This window comes from Thamnophis elegans, chromosome 12, assembly GCF_009769535.1.
Source record: "Thamnophis elegans isolate rThaEle1 chromosome 12, rThaEle1.pri, whole genome shotgun sequence".
Lineage (NCBI taxonomy): Eukaryota > Metazoa > Chordata > Lepidosauria > Squamata > Colubridae > Thamnophis > Thamnophis elegans.
This window is the reverse complement of record NC_045552.1, coordinates 45,878,526-45,898,156: the sequence shown is the minus strand read 5'-3', so window position 1 is coordinate 45,898,156 and position 19,631 is coordinate 45,878,526. Positions and strand designations below refer to the sequence as shown.

Sequence of the window (19,631 nt, the reverse complement as noted above, 5' to 3'; positions counted from 1 at the left end):
CTTAACTAATTATCTCTTAGTTAATGAACATACAATAACTAATAAAACTTAAAAGGGAAGCCTTTAATTGCTCTACTGTTAGCCTACTAATTAAAAATATTTGTTAAGCTTAAGCAGATAGTAATTCTATTCTTGGTTTGGTACATCTTGAGGGAGTTTTTGATTTAAAGCAGTTGGAAAGAAACCTCTGTCATTTTTCAGGACATGGGTAGGGTATTACTGGAGACTTGAGAATTGTGTTGAGGAAGGAAGGAAGGAAGGAAGGAAGGAGAAAGGGAAGGAAAGAAGGGAGGGAGGGAGGGAAGGGGAAGGAAGGGAAAATCCCTGCCATTGGTCTGAGCACAGGAGAAAGGAAGGAAGGAAAGAAGGAAGGAAGGAAGGAAGGAGAGCTGTGTGCTCTAATGATGCACTTTGAATTAAACATAAGCTCAAGGGCTTGATAGTGATGTCATGTAGGTAGATACCTGTATAATGAGTGTCTTGTTTTTTTTACTGTCTGTTATCATGCTAAGCCATTATAATACTTAGCACTTAGACATATGCTGCTTTAGTGCTTCACAGCCCTCTCTCAGCATGTTGCTCCCAACAATCTGGGTCCTCATTTTACCGACCTCAGAAGGATGGAAGGCTGAGTCAACCTTGAGCCGGTGAGAGTCAAACTGCCAAACTGCTGGCAGTCAGCAGAAATAGCTTGCAATACTGCATTCTAACCACTGTGCCACCATGGCTCATTATACTAACTGTTTTTTAACTGGTGGGGTGGGGTGTGAACCCAGCATTGTGGTTTGTAAGGAGTATTTATGGCTTAGTCCAACGTGCAACACCTGCCAACAGTGGTTGATTCAACAAATCTTGAAATCATGGCTTAGCCTCGTGTGGGTACTGTCATTCAGATGTTGCCGGCTATGGCAAGGTAATCCCGAGTACAAAATAAAACTCCTCTTCAGCATGGAAGGCAGTTGTGGCTATCTATTCCAATAATGTATGCTAGCGGCCTCTTCTTTGCACATAAACAGATCCATTTTTCAACAGCGTAATCAGTCTGCTTCTATTAAGCTACTTAACAGCAATGAGTTGTGGTTCATTAGGTAGCTACTGTTGTGTCTCCGTCTAGTTAAAATTTCACAGCGAGTTAATCTATTTTATTACAAATGAGAACACATGCAATCATGTTCCTGGCATTTTCCAAACACAGGGTTAACAGTATTTGTAACAAATCAATGAGGACATTGCAATTGGAAAATGGCAGACCGGATAGGCTAAGCATCTTCACTTGTTGACGACTTCATTTTTTTGTCGTTTGTGGATTTTACATCTCCCTGCCACTCTCTGTATATATTTCAGTTCTCTTCTAAAAATCAGCTGTAGTCCGGCTAACTCCAGATATATAAACTCACCTTCTGGGTAGCTGATAGCCATACATCTGTGTGCACCCACACAGGCATTACCATCCAAATATGTTAAAGGTAGCGTTTCCAACTCAGGTTAAGCCAGCTTTGCTTATGAGCCGAGGTGGCGCAGTGGTTAAATGCAGCACTGCAGCTACTTCAGCTGACTGCAGTTCTGCAGTTCGGCTGTTCAAATCTCACTGGCTCAGGGTTGACTCAGCCTTCCATCCTTCCGAGGTGGGTAAAATGAGGACCCGGATTGTTGTTGGGGGCAATATGCTGACTCTGTAAACCGCTTAGAGAGGGCTGAAAGCCCTATGAAGTGGTATGTAAGTCTAACTGCTATTGCTATTGCTATTTGCAAAAGTTGTATTGTTACAGGGGCAGGGGCAAAATATGTATGTGCTCTGAACAAAAACCACAATATCGATTTTCCTTGCTCCTAAAGGATTGAAGAGCGCTAAAAATGCCAATTATTGGTCCACTATAGTCTGGACATCTAGAGCTCCAACTATTTGTATATGGACCTGACCACAGCATAGATATTACATCATCTTGGACTCATTTTGTAAATTAGCCCGTTTGAGGTATATTGATTTGAAAATTGTTTCCTTATGATGCACCATTTTGTCTGAGGGTTACAAACAATCTAACAGACATAAGAGTTTTAATATTTGCACCATTCAGGTGACCGTTATGACACAGATAAAACTGCAGGTGACCTTAACGACCCGCTAAAAGAATGTAAATGACCAGCTGTCTGCCAGGAATATACGTCTTTCCATTTCCCACCATCCAGTCAGAGCTGAAGAAGCTTCTTGGATGAGAAGTGAAACGTCTTCTACGAAAAACTCCCGAAAGTCCAGTTGCCTCTTGAAAAAGCCCTTTTGGGACAAGAGTTTTAATAGTGTATAAATCAAACTGGAAGGAATCCCATCAAAAGACTCCTCCTCAGAAGAAAAAGCTCATGATGTTGGTATTCCTTTGGTATGAACAGGATAGCATCATTTGATTGTGAGGATACTAGTTCCGAAGACATAGTAGAACAAATGACAACTCTGCTCTCTCAGAAGAATTGGTTATAGAATAAGATGCACCCCTTAAATATAAACAGGTTGTCTTACATCAAGATGTGGTTGAATCTCTATAGCTGAGTGGAAATTGTTCTACTGTTGAAGTTCACAGTCTTACTGACATGAACATTCTGGGGAGCTGTCCAAGGTGCTATTTTTTTATGTGCATTAAACTGCTTTCCATAAAATTGCTTAATAATGCACAGATTTTCCGATTTTTTTGGGCTAAAGGTAAAGATAAACGTTCCCCTTGCACATATGTGCTAGTCGTTCCTGACTCTAGGGGGCAGCGCTCATCTCTGTTTCAAAGCTGAAGAGCACTGCTGTCCGAAGACGTCTCCGGGGTCATGGGGCCGATATGACTAAACACCAAAGGCGCATGGAATGCTGTTACCTTCCCACCAAAGTTAGTCTCTATTTTTCTACTTGCATTTCTACATGCTTTTGAACTGCTAGGTTGGCAGAAGCTGGGACAAATAATGGAAGCTCACTCCGTTACACGGCGCTAGGGATTCAAACTGCCCAACTGCCAACATTTCTGATTGACAAGCTCAGCGTCTAAGCCACTTTTAAATCCCTGACTGTTATCTATACTGAATGGAAGGCTAGGTGTTTATGTTGATATTCTACGTCATTTTGTTGTATTTCTCTGAAGCCAGTGGCCCCGAACATTTTTGGTACCAGGAACCAGTTCCGGGGAGGAGGGGGGTGGGGACAAATTTCCATGGACCAGAGGGGACATGGTTTTGCATGCTGCCTGCATCCCATGAATGGGGCTTTGCTTGTTTGCACGGAGCGGTTTCTGATATGCTGCGGCCCACTGCCAGTCCATGCCCCGGTGGTTGGGGCTCCAGCAAAAGTCTACTGAATAGGGTAGACCATAAATTCAATAAAGAGGGGTGCGATGGCTCAATGGTTAATCATGCTGAGTTTGTTAGCTGGAAAGCTGACAGCCTGGGTTCGAGACCCAAGTTCGAGATTCAAGTGAGCTCCCGTTCCTTTCCTCAGCTCCTGCCCAACTAGCAGGTAAAAATCATGCAAATGCGAATAGATAAATAGGTACCACTTTCGTGGCAAGGTAACAATATTCCGCACACCTTGGCGTATAGCCATACTGGCCACACAACCATGAAAAATGTCTTCGGACATCACTGACTCCCTTAGCCATGAAACAGGGATGAGCATTGTGCCCTACAGGCAGACATGACTGCATAGGGAAACCTTTACCGTTATTACATTCAATAAATACACTCAATGTGCTCCGGGTGTTTTGGAGTTCTGTTCTCAATTGCTTCACCCATTGGATCCAAAATATCCGAAACATCCTGTTTTATACAGAACTAGCCAATAGCCTGGCGTTATCCGGGTATTTATTTATAGGGGGAAAATGTCCAGACCAAATGTAATTTCTAATGTTGGACATTCCCTCTTACCAGAGGGAGCCCCCTTGTGGAGTACTGTGAAACCATTACCATGGCAACTACACTGCGCTGCTGTACAGTACAAGCCATTTTACGGCAGTACAGTCGAAGCCATTTAAAGGCACAACAGGCTGCATCTTAACAGAACACACACCCCGAGGGGTGTTAGGGGTGTCTTACCCCCCACGATATTTGTTTCCAGAGAGTAAGTCATCTGTGTACCAAGTTTGGTTGAAATTGCTCAAGGCGTTCCAGAGTTACGTTGGAACGAACACACACACACACACACACACACACACTTTATATATATATAGATTTGTCCACCTCCAATTCACATTAATCAACCCAGCCAATCTCACAGCAGATCCACACACACCCCTGTGTGTCTATGCACAGCTTACCTAGTGTTGGCACAGTCGACTTGGCCTTTGTCCTTCAGATGTGATATTTCATAGTATCGATCTCAAGCATCCATAGTAATTGTGACCTACTGGCTGGCCTTGTTTATTTTTATTTGCACTGCGGCTATAATTACTTGCCCAAATGTTAATCTATTAATGAGTTCCTAAAGGACTTAATGGCATTTCTCTGCCAAGAGGAACGTTTGTCAGTTCTTTCGGAACATTGGAAATTTTATTCACACAGTTTGTTTCCAAACTTCTTTGCCATCAGACGGGCAGGCTGTGGGGCAGGGCATTAAATTCCTGATGGAAAAAAAGGAAGCAGAAAACTACAGAATAAATGTGCCAGTCCAAGATTTGGTTTGAGGGTCAAAAGCAGGACACAAACGTCTGATTTTTATGGGGAAAAAGAATGAGCATGAAAACTATCAACACTTTTTTTTTTTAATCTCATGAACGAGATGGCCTCATGACTACAGTATCTCTTCAGTTCTTTTGGCCATCTCAAGATGGACTTCCCAAAGGGAATTGGGAAGATATGATAGAACTTTTTAGCAAACTTCTAACCCAACGCTGAGATGGGTGGCTAGAGAAACCAAATCAAACCAAATCGATAAATAAATACTGTATATTTGCTCAATATTCACAGACCTAGCATTGCTCAAAATTTTTGGCTCTGTATTCACAAGTTTAGCCTAAGACTTTGTATTTAGTGGGTTCGAATCCCTAGTGCCATATATCGGAGTGAGTTCCCCATATTTCTCCCAGCTTCTGCCAACCTAGCAGTTTGAAAACACGTAAAACTGCAAGTAGAAAAATAGGAACCACCTTTGATGGGAAGGTAACAGCGTTCGGTGCGCCTTTGACATTTAGTCATGATGGCCACATGACCATGGAGATGTCCTCGGACAGCCCTGGCTCTTCAGCTTTGAAACAGAGATGAGCACCGCCCCCTAGAATTGGGAACGACTAGCACATATTTACAAAGGTAAAGGGGAAGCTTTATCTTTACCTTTTATGAAGCCAATGTCTTCAGAAATCCTTTTCTATTTTAAATTAACAATCAGCGGTGTAGGCAGAGGGAGGAATTATTGGTACATTTTTCCAAGAATTATTTAATCCGATTAGCAAAAATGGTTCCCCTTATTTGGTAGATTTTGAACCGTGGAGGAGGCTAAAGACAAGATCATCCACATGTACAATATGCTTAACTACGCCCCATCCAAAGAGTCTTTTATAGAAATCGACACATACAGTATATCTACGTGTCTTGAAAAATTACCCTACTTTCAGCATCAATTAGTCTTTAATACCAGCTGTTCGCTTACTAATTTCCCTGCATTGTGACCATTTCTCACCAAGTTGTTAATTGCCACCTGCTCAGATAAACAACAACAACAACAACGAAACAAGTTAACAGAACTTCAGACGACCCTGATACACAGTCAATCACAAACAAAATACAAGTAATTTGGAAAGGTGCTTTCTGATCATTACTTTATAATGTTCAGACTCTTACTGTGTTCTTAGGGAAGTGGAACACCTCTGTCAGTCCATGAATATACAGAAAAATGCAGAAGGACTGGAATAAGCTATATATCAGGAATGTCCAACCTTGGCAACTTTTAAGGTTTGTGGATTTCAACTCCCGAAATTCCTAGCTAGTCATGGGAATTTTACCCAGGGGTGAAATTCGACCGTTTCTATCCAGTTCAGGTGAACTGGTAGCGCTGGGGGGCTCCGCCCACCCACCTGAACATCAGCACGTTCTGGTTTTCATGCTCTGCACATGCACGGAAGGTCCTGAGCATGCACAAAGGTGGAGCGTGCATGCACTCACATTTGTGAGCCGGTAGCAAAGGTAAGTTGATTTCACCCTTGGACACCCCAGACAGAGAGACAGACAGACAGAGAGACAGACAGACAGACCTACCTACCTACCTACCTACCTACCTACCTACCTACCTACCTACATACATACATACATACATACATACATACATACATACATACATACATATATTTCCTTAGATACTGCTGGTATGCAAATCCCATCAACTTTGACATATACATACATACATACATACATACATACATACATACATACATATATATATTTCCTTAGATACTGCTGGTATGCAAATCCCATCAACTTTGACACATACATACATACATACATACATACATACATACATACATACATATTTCCTTAGATACTGCTGGTGTGCAAAACCCATCAACTCTGACCCCTGGCCAGGCTGAAGGGTGATGGGAAGTATAGTCCAATAACACCTCCCTAGCTCCGAGTTGGCAGTCAATATTTATTGTGAAAAGACACTGACTGGATAAAGAAGAAACGTTATTTCTTCATCTCTTCCAGATTCTCTCTCAGAAAAGGAAGTCAGGAAGGAAGTCAACCGCTCTGCAAACTTTCTGTTCTTCATTCACTTTAATTAAAGCACAAACACAACACACACCAACACTGAAATGCAAAAGGGAGGTGTCTATTTCTTCAAGGAACTGTAGCATTTTGAGGTGGGCATAAAATAAATACTATCTCCTTTTTTTTTTATGCCATGTCTGACTGATTCAATGACATCCCCAGGGCTAACAGGCATTCCATGCTATTTCAAGCCTCCGTTAGACATATATTTCTGATTAAACACTAGTGCTAATGGCTGAGCCAATAGCAAAAGGCTATCAGACAATTGAGCTAATAATATACGCAGGTTATTGTTACAGAAAATGCATCGGCAAACAAATGGAGGAACAAAAATGGAAATATTATTTATGAAAACAGTGGTATTGTATATCTCGGAAAGAACTCCTGAGTTGTTTTTTTTTTAACGGTGTGGCGTTTAAACTTGTCATCTTAAACCTTGCAAAGATAAGACTTACCTCTTCCCAAATTTCATAAAATACTAAAAAGGACTGGCAGTTTAGTTTATTGTTTATTCATCAGTCAAAAAAAAACAAAACACAACCCTGTCATTTCTAGAGGTCTGGAAGAGGGGAAGGTTCAACCTTGACTGATTCCACTCACGTCATCTATTTAAAATAAAATAAAATAAAAAATCAGCTTTCCCCCAAAGTGGCCCATTTTTTTTAACTGCTCCGTCTACTTTAGATTTTTTGAAAAATAAACCCACCTGACATTTTGTTTAAAATTCTGATCCTGCGGATGAATCCCGGCAAACCGAGTTTTTCAAACAGCGAGAAAGTTTTTCTCAGCGGGACTGTAAATCCCCGAAGGCAGAGATTTATAACAGAAATTTTGACAGCATCCTTAACTATGGAAGTGGCGGTAGGAGCTGCTAATCACATTAAGTTAAGATTATAGATGGGAAAAAAGACTTTGGAAACCTGGCTAGTGGTGCTCTGCTTAATTTATAGTGTTCTTGTCCAGGGGAAATCAAATTTCATAGTTGTGACATTTCTATCCACAGTTACTAAATGTTAACTTTGCTGAGCAGGCACCTTTGAGAGACAGGTGGTGGGATACTGCGGAGAGGAGATGGAGATAGACAGCTTCGTTCTGGATGGTGAATGTGATGGATGGGGTAGAGTGTTTCAGGGAGCCAAGATCTTCTGGTGGCAGAGAAGAAGCTCATGAAAGCTTTACAGAAAGGGCTTCGGAAGACAAATGGCTGAACGAAGATATTCACGGAAAGGTTCTGCCCGAGTGCCATCAGACAAACCTCTGATGCTCTGGTGGAGCCTGTGGAAATGCTTGGTCTGCATTCCTTTACTGCTGGTCTCAGGGGCGGTCGTTTTCACTTCCAAAATTGGCTGGGTCAGCCTTCCCCAACCTGAACATCCTTTATTAGGAGTGCCAGCAGCCTTAGCAAAGTCTCTCTCTCTCACAGCAGACTAACAAGTCCGTCCGTCCGTGAGATCAATAGTTGTCTGCCACATTTATTCATCTCCACCCCCTGCCTTTTATCCCCAAAACTAGGGTGGGGCTTCAATAGCAGCGGTGGCTTTTCCATCCTGAGGTTCATCCCACATATTTCCACTGCTCTCCTCTCCTCTGCCTTCTATGCAGCCATGCATCAGGGACTGGACCCACCTGTTCCTTCTCTTCTTCAGCAGCCACCTCCAGACCTGGGGGCTGTTGACTCTTCATCTTAGGGCTGACGACAGCCCAGGCTCCATCTCTGTCTCTCTCTGTCTCTCCCTCTGTCTCTCTCTCTCTGTCTGTCTCTGTCTCTCTCTGTCTCTCTCTGTGTCTCTGTTTTTCTCTCTCCTCTCTCTCCTCCATTCCCTCTTCCCCATCAGAGCTCTCAGGTTGCCTCCTGACTCCCATGCCTCATCTGATTCGGCTGCTGGAGGGGCCAGAGGCCGAGAGGCCACAACACCAACACCGACAGAGAAATATGTTCAGAGTCTTACCTTTATTACTGAGGCTCCAGCTCTTGAAAGTGGGCTATGCATCTGTGCTGCTGCAGCCATGTTGGCGATAGTATTGAGATGGTTCATTTGATTCATGGCCATCGCTACAGAAGCAGGAGGTAGGCCAACCGGAAGGAGAGGATGGGGCATCATCATAAATGGCAGGTCTATCCCTGAAACACGAGAACAGCAGCCCGTAAATAATTTAAAAGCAGTGATTTCCTAGGGTTTTCACCCATAAAAGAGGGTGAAAGTTTAATGGAACGAGTCAATTAGGACTATAATTAGCTTGAAATGTTTTCTACATTTTTTGCAGGTAAAATTTAGCTTCAGGAATAAGAAGAACAAAAGATTTGTATTAATACATAGAAGAAAAATAGGGCAGAATTCTTTTGTTTAAAATAAAAATAGAAATAAGACTTAGGTGGTTACCCCCGTATTGAAATTAGCTATATAATCAAAGGGCACAAATCAATGAAGACACTCCTCTATCGACCAATCTACACCCAAAAAGAATTAATTCTTGGTTTTTTTGCTAAAGTATTCTGATGTTTAAAATATAGAGTAGAAATATTGTAATCGGCATCTTTCGAAAGATCTTTATGATTCAATTTTAAGATTGATGGCTGGAAAGACTTGACTTCTGGCAAGCAAAGCCAATCGGGAAATGCCTGGATTCCCTTTAAAGACCACATGACTCACTTAACAACCGCAGTGATTCCCTTAGCGACCACCGCAAAAAGGACTCATTTAACAACGGCCTTGCTTAGTGGTGGAAAATTCTGCTTTCAATCATGCTTAGAAGTGAAGGACTACTTATTTTTGGAAGACAATATGACACCAGGAGAGATGCTGGGAAAATCCTTATATTTACCTCTAGATTTATATTTACACAATACACCAAGAGCTATGATTGGTTTGGAAGGAATGCGTGCTGTGATATCTCTTGTTTCACTCACTCCATCCAGAGCAACATCAGCTGCTAATGGCAGTCTTTGTCCACTCATTAACTCTTCCCCTGCAGTCGCGTAATCTTTCCTTCTACACCGTGGAGTTTTAGTGCTTCCAGACACCATCTGTCTGAACGGACTTGCTCATCTCTTTACAATCCGATTGACATGCAAACAACATGCAAATGACAAACAGAATGTAACAACCCTTCCGTTGTTTTAAGGGACAAGATCTCAAAAGGTTTTACAAAGGGGAGTGGGGGAGGCGGTCTGGGGAGGCGGAAAGGAAAGAGAAGAAAATGCACCTGCCTTCTGCAGACCGGGGTGGAATTATTTCTTACTCAATAATCACTCCAAACACCACGCGGAAGACAGCTCAGAAGGCGTCACCGTGGCTGTATCAGCAACAACGGCAACGAAATGATATACAGCAGGTTGTGCAATAAAATAAAATATTTTTGTGGACTTCGCAGGGACACCAATTGGTTTCTGCTGCGCGAGACCATACTGAAGAGTGCACCGAAGAGTTACAAGGAAGTATGTATATATGTATGCATGCATGCATGGCACAGTGATTAGAGTGCAGTATTGCAGTCTAACTCTGCCCACAGCCAACAGTTCAATCCTGACAGGCTCAAAGATGACTCATCCTTCCATCCTTCCGAGATGGGTAAAATGAGGAGCCAGATTGTTTGGGGGCCATATGCTGACTCTGTAAACCCCTCAGAGAGGGTTGTAAAGCACTGTTAAGCGGTATATAAGTCTAAGTGCTTCCTTCCTTCCTTCCTTCCTTCCTTCCTTCCTTCCTTCCTTCCTTCCTTCCTTTTCTCCCTCCCTCCCTTCCCAGTAATTAGAATGCAGTATTTCAGGCTAATTCTGCCCACTGCCAGCAGTTCGATCCTGACCGGCTCAAGGTTGACTCAGCCTTTCATCCTTCTAGGTTGCTCAAATGAGGATCCAGATTGTTTTGGAGCCATATGCTGACTCTGTAAACCCCTCAGAGAGGATTATAAAGCACTGTAAAGTGGTATATAAGTCTAAGTGCTACTGACCTTCCTTCCTTCCTTCCTTTTCTCCCTCCCTCCCTTCCCAGTAATTAGAATGCAGTATTTCAGGCTAATTCTGCCCACTGCCAGAAGTTCGATCCTGACCAGCTCAAGATTGATTCAGCCTTCCATCCTTCCAGGTTGGTCAAATGAGGACCCAGATTGTTTGGGGAAAATAGGCTGACTCTGTAAACCACTTAGAGAGGACTGTAAAGCATTGTGAAGCGGTATAGAAGTCGAAGCGCTATTGTTATTTATTTATTTATTAAACTTAGATGCTGCCCATCTCACCTCTGATGACTCTAGGCAGTTCGTGCTCGCTTGATAAAAACGCAACGTAAAACATTCAAATAATATTTATTTAAAAAAAGAGCCACAATAAGAATAAAGTTAGCTTTTATAATGCGATGTGCCTGAAAGTTAAAACGGCACTGAAGTAAAGAAACTTATGACCGATTCCACACTTACGACCGTTGCAGCGTCCCCTGGGTCATGTAATCAAAATGTGGAACCTTGGCAACTGGCTCGTATTTATGACAGTTCAAAGCCGCCATTGATGGAGCAATTTCAACTTCTGAAGTCGTTCTACTGATCGATTGTTTCCACTGACAGAAAGTTTCTCTTTGATTCTAGGTTAGATCTGTCTTTGATAAGTTTCCATTAGCATATTGCACACACAAAAAACCCCACTAAATCCCATATGTAAATGCAGGGGGAGAAGAGAGAAGCTGGAGGAAGACGATTGAAAAACGGGATTGAAATGTTCTGGCTTTTAATGACCTCATTGTCCCACAGAGATTATGACATCACTGGGGAACTCCCTGTTGAACGCCAACATCTCAATGGTGCCATTAACGCAACGTGCTTAACTGGTTCCCGAATTAACCAATTTGTTGGATTAGCACAAGACATTAACCACCAAATAGTTCTGAAATAACCAAATGGGTTGCATTAACAAAGCATGGTAAGCAAACTCCTTCCCCAAAGTTTAACATGAATCAGTGTTAACCAGGGTAAAGACAGCTACTAAGAAGTTACTCAAAAGATGCTTCAGGCAATCTCAGTAAATCCTGAGGTAAACAGACGAAAGTCACACTCCCCAAACCAGATTCTAAACAAGAAATGGCAGCTAAAGAGGGATGTCTTCCCACGCTTAACGGCAGGGCCGGCCCGCCCCGGGACATTTCTGAACCCGCCAAGATGCTGGAATGTTTTGTGTTTGCATACGTACTGTTTGTGAGCAGATGGTTCTGCTGCAGAGGACTAAGTGGGTGAGTGCTCCCCAAATTGGCCTGCCCTGACAGTGCCGCATGGCTAATCCCGTGATGAGATCCTGTTGGGATCGGCGACTGAAGCTTCTCTTTATCCCACGAGGATTCACTTCCACCTAAAAAACAACAACAGTACACAGTACATTAAGTGTTCCCCACTTTTAAAGGTAGCTTGTCAAACCTGCCACAACTTACAACTCTAGAAACATTTGTTTCATTTAATAACTTACACCTCTAAATAGCTCCATTTGTTGAGAAAGATATAGTTTATTAGAGATGAAATGTATTGCAGTACTGCAAAGACAGAACTGAGAATCGCGTGCCAAAATCCCTAAGTTTAACTCTTCCCTCTGTTAGCTGTCTCTCATTGCCCACCCTTGTGTAACCAATCAGGTTCAGGCAAGATCTTTTCATAATGGTCAGCCCAAGTGTGGTTTGGTACGTGGCTCCCTCCTTATTCTACCTTGAGGCAGCATGTCAAGGAGATACAGCATTTACTTTTGTAAAACACCCCTAAGACACCTCAGGGTTGGTGTTTTGTTAAGATACAGCCTGTTGTGCCATACAGTTGTACTGCCTTCTACTGTACAGTGCAGTGGAGTTGCCATGGTAATGGCTTAACAGTATTCCACAAGGGGGCTCCCTCTGGTAAGGGGAAAAATCCAACATTAGAAATTACGTTTGGTTTGGACATTTCCCACCTATAAATAAATACACGGACAATACCAGGTTAGCAGCTAGTAGTAGTAGTAGTAGTAGTAGTAGTAGTAGTAGTAGTAGCAGTAGTAGTAGCAGTAGTAGTATTAGTAGTAACAGTAACAACAACAACAACAACCGTAATGGGACACTCATCAACCCTTAGGAGTCAACACTGACCGTTTTGGATATGTGGTCTACCTGGATTGGAACATCGATCACTGAGATATGGAAATCATTGATAAAATAAGGCAATTAACCGGAATAAATAAAAAATAAAAAATCGTTAGAAATAACCTATATGACAACAACGTTGATTGAAAACTATTGTTTCAGACACTCTGAGACTACATTCTTCAACGAAGACAACGCTGCTGTTGGTAGGACCTCAGAGACGATGATGATAACTCACAATGAGGTACCATAGCCAAAGGGCCTCTTCATCACAAATCTACATAACCCACTGATTGCAATTATGGGATGTAGAGGAGAGGGCCTTTGGCAGACCATAATTCTTGGACACGTCGGCAATTTGATTAGGAAGTAAACAGGAAGAACTGGGGTGGGCTGCTGGGGGAGAACCTCTAGCTAAGATTCTGTGCAGTTCTGAGAACCCTTAAATCCCACTCCTGGCTGGCTCTGCCCACCCCTCCCCTCCTCTCCCCTCCCCTCCCAGGAGTCCCCATGCGTCCTGTTTTGGATGCAGGTAAGTACGCGGCCCGCGCAGAGGCTTGGGGAGGCCAAAAAATGGCCTACCAGAAGTTTGGGCGTTTGTGGCCTCCAGAGGGTCTCCGGAGACTGGGGAGGCCGTTGTCGCCCTCCTGGAGGCTTAAGGAAAGCCTTTGGAGCCCAGGGAGGGCAAAAAGCCCCCCCGATGGTGCAGGGGGCAGACTATACTACGCCCACCATGGTCACACCCACCCAGCAACCGGGCATAGAGCCCCTTGCTAAAATTTTTGAAGCCCATCCCTGGGAAGAACCCCTAAAAGTGAGCCACAGCCCATAAATTCTAGCCTTCTTCCTTTTAATAAATCTCAAGATTTGCAAAAGAGGATGAAAAGTCGTTGTGGGCAATTGTCCATGTGTCTGGTCATCATGGGTCCAGCCAAAGGAGCAATCTAGATCTTAATAGCTAACCCCAGTACATACATGAATCCTATCATGAGCCCTGGCTTGCAGTTCCTTTCAAGTGCAATTAATTTGCAAAGCTCCTAATTGACTGAAAAGAGCCCGCTGTGTTGTTTACAGCATGGGAATTTAACAAAATCTGCAAATCTCAGAGCAGGGAAGGCTACCCACCAACTGGGGCACGCTTATTTCTCAACAGAAAAGCACGAAAATCAGTAAGTGAATGAGTGCTGTTGACATAAAAGCATTTTCTATACATTCGACAATTTAAGACTTTGTTAGCAAATTTTCAACCATCCAGGCAGAGTGTCTAGATTTTTTGGTGGTGTGGATGAGAGGGTGAGCTGCAGATAAAATGCAGAGACTCAAATCATCTTCTATCACCTAACGCCGTTGGTTGGATACTTTTTTCTATTGTGAGGCCTCTGTTGCATCACAAGTTGCAATCAGTCATGGTTGAACTGTATTTTACTGAACTAAGCTATCCCGGACTTGGATCCCAGGTGAGACTAAACCCTGAAACATGGTTTATATATCACCGATGAATGGTTCTACAATGGTGGGATTCAACAATTTTTACTACCGGTTCTGTGGGTGTGGCTTGGTGGGCATGGCATGGCTTGGTAGGTATGGCTTGGTGGGTATGGCATGGCTTGGTAGGTATGGCTTGGTGGGCATGGCAGGGAAGGATACTGTAAAATCCCCATTCCCTCCCCACTCCGGGAGAAGGTTACTGCAAAATCCTCATTTCCTCCCGATCAGCTGGGACTCAGGAGGAAGAAAATAGATGGGGGCGGGGCCAGTCAGAGGTGGTATTTACCGGTTCTCTGAACTACTCAATATTTCTGCTATCGGATCTCCAGTACTGGTCAGAACCTGTTGAATACCACCTCTGGTTCTGCAGTGTACATTAAGCCAAAGAAAAATAAATCTTATTAATGTTTAATGCAACATGTGAACTCTGTGTGTCTATGTATTGTAAATACACACACACAAACATGGATATATACGAATATATAGATATTGATTTAGAGATAGCTAGATAGCTAGACAGACAGACATATCCTTATTGACATTCTGATGTTGGCTTATAACCTCCCTTCAACCTGGCCAACTCTTCACAAAACTCTTCTCTTGATGTAAAAATAGACACTGCTTAATCTTAACTACACTCTAAACCAGCATTTCTCAACCTAGACAACTTTAGTTTGACATAGCATAGCTGGCTAGGAAATTCTGGGAGTTGAAGTTCAAGCATCTTGAAAAATTGCCAAGATTGAGAACTACTGGTTTAAAACCCTATGTTGTTTCCCCCCCTCTATAGATACAAATCAAATCACTTTTAGGAGATTGCTGTTTTCAGAAATGAATTTCTCTCTTCCCAGCCCTTCTACTCAATAAAATGACTCCATTATTTTGGGAACTGGTAAAAGGAAGATATGGTTGGCATAGCATAGCTGGCTGGGGAATTCTGGGAACTGAAGTTCACAGTTCTTCAAATTGCCAAGGTTGAGATGTCCTGGTTTAAACCCTATCCCATTTTTTAATTTTTTTTGCATAGAAATCAAATCAATCTTTGGAGATTTTTACTCCTAGGAAGGACTTTCTCTCTTTTTGCTCCTTCAATTATTTTGCGAAGTGATACAAGGAAGGTATGGTTGAGAGAGTCTGTCTGAATTATTGACAATGCCAGGGATTCATTAACTAGATTTCCAATTAGAATCCATAATATTTCATTGACATGTAAGAGACAGTGGCGCGGGGGGGGGGGATGTATCTTAATTGAAGATAACAGCATTCTACATTCTTTAGGATGAACACTTGGCTAATAAATGTGATTCATGTTATCAAACAGTAAAATCCGAAAGATCAATGACAGAGCCAAAAAAGGGAAATGGTCCATCATTTTTATGCTCGCAGCCGAGCTATGAATTATCTTTACTAGTGCAAATGTGTAATTTGCAAAAATGATGAGCTTTGCATAGGCAAAGAAAGATGAGTTTATGCCAAGTTAAATTATATCATATGTTCTAATATAATGTGGCATAATTGCAGTGGAGTTCAATGGTACGGCTGTATTCGTGTCAGCCAGGCCATCATAAATTCCACACGTTTTACAAGGATGACCTCAAATCCATATTGACTGAAAGGGGGTGCAATTTAGACATTGTCTCTAGATATATCTTCTAGAAATGACAGCGTTCCAGAATGTAGAGCTGTAACAGGTCATGACGTACCAAGCAGCTCTGAAAAAGTCGAAGTTAATGTGCTTGGAAACTCGTGGTTTTTTATCAGTTTAATTCCAACCTATGTTTCCACATTTGAGTGGGGGGAGGGCTATCCTTCTCTCATTTCAATACAAAATACTCCCCAAATAAGAAAGACATCCTATGTGTGAGGAGGAAGAACAGTCGGGGGCAGTTCCAGATGTGCATATGTGCGGAGCTGTTAGGAGAGGAGAACAACTGAGGACAAGGAGTCGAATCGGGAAGCAAGGCAGATGTGGACGCTGAGTTGGCAGGGGAATAAATCGAAGGAAAGGGGAATGGTGGTCGTAGGAGACAACAGTTCGGATTTCTGAAGATTTGGCTCATTGTGTTTCATGCAACAGAGACTGCTTGCCAGAACTTAATTTGCAGCCTTTTGGCCTGGCCAAGGAACTGATAAAGTCCATTACTGCAGTTAATTCTTGTATACTGTACACCAGGGGTGTCAAACTGGATTTCTTTGAGGGCCAGATCAACATTGTAGTTCTCCTCTGCAGGCCGGCAGGAGCAGGGGGGAGGTGACAGGATGGATGCTTTCTGTGGCATGGCCAAAACAGGGTGGAGGGAGGCACCTGGCCCCCTCTGACCCGTTTTCTGCCTGAACAGCCTCCTGCAGCACTTTATCGGCTAAAACGGGGTGCAGAGGGGGCAGAGTGCTGCTGGAGGCCATGGAGAGTGAAAACGAGGCATGGGGGTGTGTGGATTTAAGTATCCTGTGGGCTGGATTCAGGCCACAGTCCTTGAGTTTTGCACCTTTTGCTGTATACTCTCATATGGAAAGCAAATTTAGTCTAGTGGTTTAAGGCACCATTCTAGAAAGTGGGAGACTTTGCGTTTTAGTCTTGCTTTAGCCATGAAATCTGGTTGGGCCAGGCACCCTGTCTCAGCCCAACCCACCTCACAGGGTTGTTGTTCTGGGGATAACAGGAGCAGGAAGATGTGTTAGATATATTGACTGCCTTGAGTTATTTGTAAAAATAATCAAGGAGGGATGCAAAAGAACGAATATACATATATACACACTGTATCGTTTATTGCTTTCCTGCATGAATAGATAAATGGAAAAATGCATTCTTCCCTGTGACAAATTTTTCTTCCAATCTCTTCCACTGAAGTTGGCCATGTCAGAAGCAACTGGGAAGGCTCAAGAGATTCATCCACGTTTGTTTTATTAATATTATTATTTTTCTCAGTTATGAAAACATTTCTCGGGTGGGCATAAATATTCCTCCCTGCTCGCATATTACAAGGCCTTTGGGCAAGAGATCCTTCAGCGGTACAAAGGGGAAGGGAAAAAAGCCTATATTCAAGCATAATGTCCAAACGAATTATTTACACTTAAATATTTTCCTCACATCTTTTTATCTTATGCAGCAAATATTTAATACAAATGGCAGGCTGAGAGCTGGAATCAAAAGAAGTGGCTGAAATGTTAACCATTTCAGATATGTAGGTGACATCCCTTTCCTAGCTGAAAAGAAAGAAGTCTTAGAAGAGCTTAGAATGAAACACACACACACACACACACACACACACACACACACACACCTGTGGCATAACTCTGGAACGCCTTGAGCAATTTCAACCAAACTTGGTACACAGATGACTTACTCTCTGGAAACAAATACTGCGGTGGTAAGACACGCCCTAACACCCCTCGGGGTGTATGTTCTGTTAAGATACAGCCTGTCGTGCCTTAAAATGGCTTCTACCGTACTACCTTACAATGGCTTCTACTGTACAGCGCTGTGGAGTTGCCATGGTAACAGCTTCACAGTACTCCACAAGGGGGCTCCCACTGGTAAGCGGGAAAATCAACATTGTGGTGATGTTCATGGAAGAAGGTTTGGGATAAATAAATACCTGGGCAGCACCGGATTATGAGTTAGTTAAAAATAAAAGTCAACTGGTATTAAATATGAGTGCTAAATATTAAGAAAACAAAGATAGTTTTAACCAGTGTTAAATGGTGTCCCCCCCACTTCACCCTCTAGGTCCAATACAAAGAGAATATTGGAAAGCCAATCCCATCAAGGAAAGCCATAAGACAGACACCAAGGCTAAGGACATTCTACAACTGTTGAAAGCCAGACGTTGAGAATTGGGGGGGGGGAGGGTGTAGATGTCTTCAAATTTCAATTTTTGGAAATGCTAACTAAGGGTATCACGGTCTGCAAGGCTAACTATCCAGTTAGATAAAATAAAAGCCAATCCTTCCACATAAGTGATGATCAACTCAAATATGTTCGGCTTGACATACTAGAAAATGTGAACAGGATTGGCAAATTTGGGGGAAGCAGAAAGAAGATAAATGATTTGATTAAAAGAATGTCTTTTAAGAGGTAGATGTCCGAGCTAGAAGGCAGGGTTAAGCACATCGGCAGTTTGGAATCATTGCATTGCCATAAGACAAAGGTGGCAGGTGTTTAGATCTGGCCTTTGGGGCCGCCCTGGAAACAGTGAAGGACTGGCTGTGCCTTTGCTAGCAAAAACAGTGCTCGGGAGGGCCGCCTGAGATCCTTCCGAGCTCTGTTTTCAGAGGTAGAGGGTTGCAGGAGGCCATCGCAGCCAAAAACGGAGCTTGAGAGCCCCCACTTCACCCTCTAGGTCCAATACAAAGAGAATATTGGAAAGCCAATCCCATCAAGGAAAGCCATAAGACAGACACCAAGGCTAAGGACATTCCAATCAAACAAGAACATTAAGCCAAGGCAGTGTGGTCCTTACAGCAATATTCTACAACTGTTGAAAGCCAGACGTTGAGAATTGGGGGGGGGGGGAGGGTGTAGATGTCTTCAAATTTCAATTTTTGGAAATGCTAACTAAGGGTATCACGGTCTGCAAGGCTAACTATCCAGTTAGATAAAATAAAAGCCAATCCTTCCACATAAGTGATGATCAACTCAAATATGTTCGGCTTGACATACTAGAAAATGTGAACAGGATTGGCAAATTTGGGGGAAGCAGAAAGAAGATAAATGATTTGATTAAAAGAATGTCTTTTAAGAGGTAGATGTCCGAGCTAGAAGGCGGGGTTAAGCACATCGGCAGTTTGGAATCATTGCATTGCCATAAGACAAAGGTGGCAGGTGTTTAGATCTGGCCTTTGGGGCCGCCCTGGAAACAGTGAAGGACTGGCTGTGCCTTTGCTAGCAAAAACAGTGCTCGGGAGGGCCGCCTGAGATCCTTCCGAGCTCTGTTTTCAGAGGTAGAGGGTTGCAGGAGGCCATCGCAGCCAAAAACGGAGCTTGAGAGCCCGTTTTCTCTAGCAGAGTGCTTGAGCCACCACAGGCATCCCCAACACAAGTGATGATGAGCTGGCCATGACCACTCTGCCCCCTCCCTGCCCCCCGGTCAAACACAACCCTGATGAGACCCTCAGTGAAATCGAGTTTGACTTCTTTGCCATAAGAGTTCCAACCCCCCCCCTTTGAATTCCTTTGACTCTTATCTAGTGCCAATTTAGCTTTGACTGTTAGTTGGCCAGATTCTTGGGTATAGGTAACAACAATAAACTCTCCTGTGCTTTGAACGAATGCTCCTGGTTATTTGCTCCTGATGAGGAGGTAATGGAAAATGGTCTGATCCTCGAGTTATG

At 43.0% G+C, this 19,631-nt stretch overlaps 1 protein-coding gene across 1 annotated transcript in view; it reads right to left on the bottom strand.

Moving 5' to 3' along the window:
* Window positions 1-19,631, bottom strand: part of DACH2 (dachshund family transcription factor 2) — a 330,864-nt gene that overhangs the window by 58,791 nt on the left and 252,442 nt on the right. Inside the window, 2 exon segments of the mRNA XM_032227064.1 lie at window positions 8,676-8,848; window positions 11,903-12,058. Of these exon segments, the coding sequence (XP_032082955.1) occupies window positions 8,676-8,848; window positions 11,903-12,058 (329 nt within the window).